Below are 1,539 nucleotides of genomic sequence, written 5' to 3'. Positions count from 1 at the left end.
GATGATGGGGAAAAGCGTGGCTTGTTTGATCAGACTTTACTTCTTTTTCCAGTTGCATCAGGGCAATGTCTGGCACCTTTCGCAATGAAACATCTTAACAAAAGTTGGTAAGCAAACTTTTTTATCACACATTCACGTCAACATTAGCAGCAGCACTTTGTTTGGAGGATTACGCGATTCCATTGCATGATCGACGGAGCTGTCACTACTTCAAGCGCCAGTGTTGCACGTTCTTATAAAAACCAGGCTTCTTAGTATCCTATCAGTGTTAATCAATTAGTTTGCCGTGAACAGAGATTAAGTCAACTAAAGAGACCGTTTGCATTACCTCGCCGTCGAGGATTTTAATTTTTGTCAGAAGGAACTTAGAGATCCAGTTTCACTGTCTTTACTAATTGTGCGTGGAATGTATTCCTTTATTTCAGCTGCTAATGATCAAAAAACCCTTTTTGCAGGCAGTGACACTTAAAATGCCTTCATATAGATATAAATATGGAAATTCGGATGAAGTATTACTCATTTTGGTAATGAAATGCGTCACAGTCAGAATGGACACTGCAGGCCCACAAATGCCGTTAGTTAATCTCTATTCGAATGTCCTCTCACCGGGAGTCATACAAAACAGGGATCTGTGTCAACCACAGCAAAAGCCCTTGAAAGGTGAGTCGAACTCCTTGAATTCGGGTGATACACAAGGCCATGTGGCGACTGTTTTTAATCTATTCTTCTCAGTTGCACCATTGAGATGCCAAATCCCAACAGTCATAAAATTTTTTTGACTTTCGTGCAGTGAAGGAAACATCTGCTGTAAAGAAGGCCTTCAAAGATGACCGCATGTACGTGTGCAATAAAGCAAATGTCTTCTACGTTTCAACGTGGGTGCTTCACACGCACGTATTCATGTTATAGACGCACCCGCTTCTCATATAATCAACACGCCAAGAGATAAACCGGGAACACCAAAGATTGTGTGCCAGTAAATACAAGACCTTGAAATTGCCAACTTTTACTTTGCCATCGTCCATGTTAGCGCAATCAACCACAGCCTTCACGATACCAAATAATTTCATGTGTGCAATCAATGGAAAACCTACTTTAAAAGAAATTTTTCCATTCTCTGCATTTGCTTTTGCATCCAAGGATTTTGTCTTTGACAATAGGGAGCTGGGTGCATAAGACGAGGCGATGTGAGGACATTTCGTGCCTTTTCTTCGTCTAAAGCCATGGCCGGAAATTCCTATGTGTTTTACTCGTGACTAATGAGATATCCACTTAGAAACATAGTTAAAACAAAAGACAAGAATAGAGCGTGCTTCGACATTTATAAATGATTCTTTTTTCAAGAATTGCAGTTTGCTTCAGTGAAATTAAATAGATATACACACTTATTTATGTGGATGCACACGGTATCTACTTTTTAAGCTTATTTTATTTAGCCATATTTCTTCCTCCAAGGAACCAAAATGGAGGTAGAATAGAGTTAACGACGATCCTAGTGTTTTATAATTACACTTGTCTCCACACCTATTTATACATTTG

General features: G+C 39.4%; 1 protein-coding gene across 1 annotated transcript; it reads left to right on the top strand. All coding sequences in view use genetic code 11, as the record gives it.

The window, feature by feature from the left end:
• Positions 1 to 548: 548 nt before the first annotated feature.
• Positions 549 to 909, top strand: EGR_10608 (hypothetical protein; the record flags this gene model as incomplete). Its single annotated transcript, XM_024499857.1, has 2 exons — positions 549 to 660; positions 791 to 909. 2 exons carry the CDS (start codon positions 549 to 551, stop codon positions 907 to 909), a joined length of 231 nt encoding a protein of 76 aa, XP_024345736.1.
• Positions 910 to 1,539: the final 630 nt, after the last annotated feature.

This window comes from Echinococcus granulosus, assembly GCF_000524195.1.
Source record: "Echinococcus granulosus chromosome Unknown EG_S00240, whole genome shotgun sequence".
Taxonomy (NCBI): Eukaryota; Metazoa; Platyhelminthes; class Cestoda; order Cyclophyllidea; family Taeniidae; genus Echinococcus; species Echinococcus granulosus.
The sequence above is the reverse complement of the archived record's forward strand: the minus strand, read 5'-3'. Positions and strand labels throughout refer to the sequence as shown.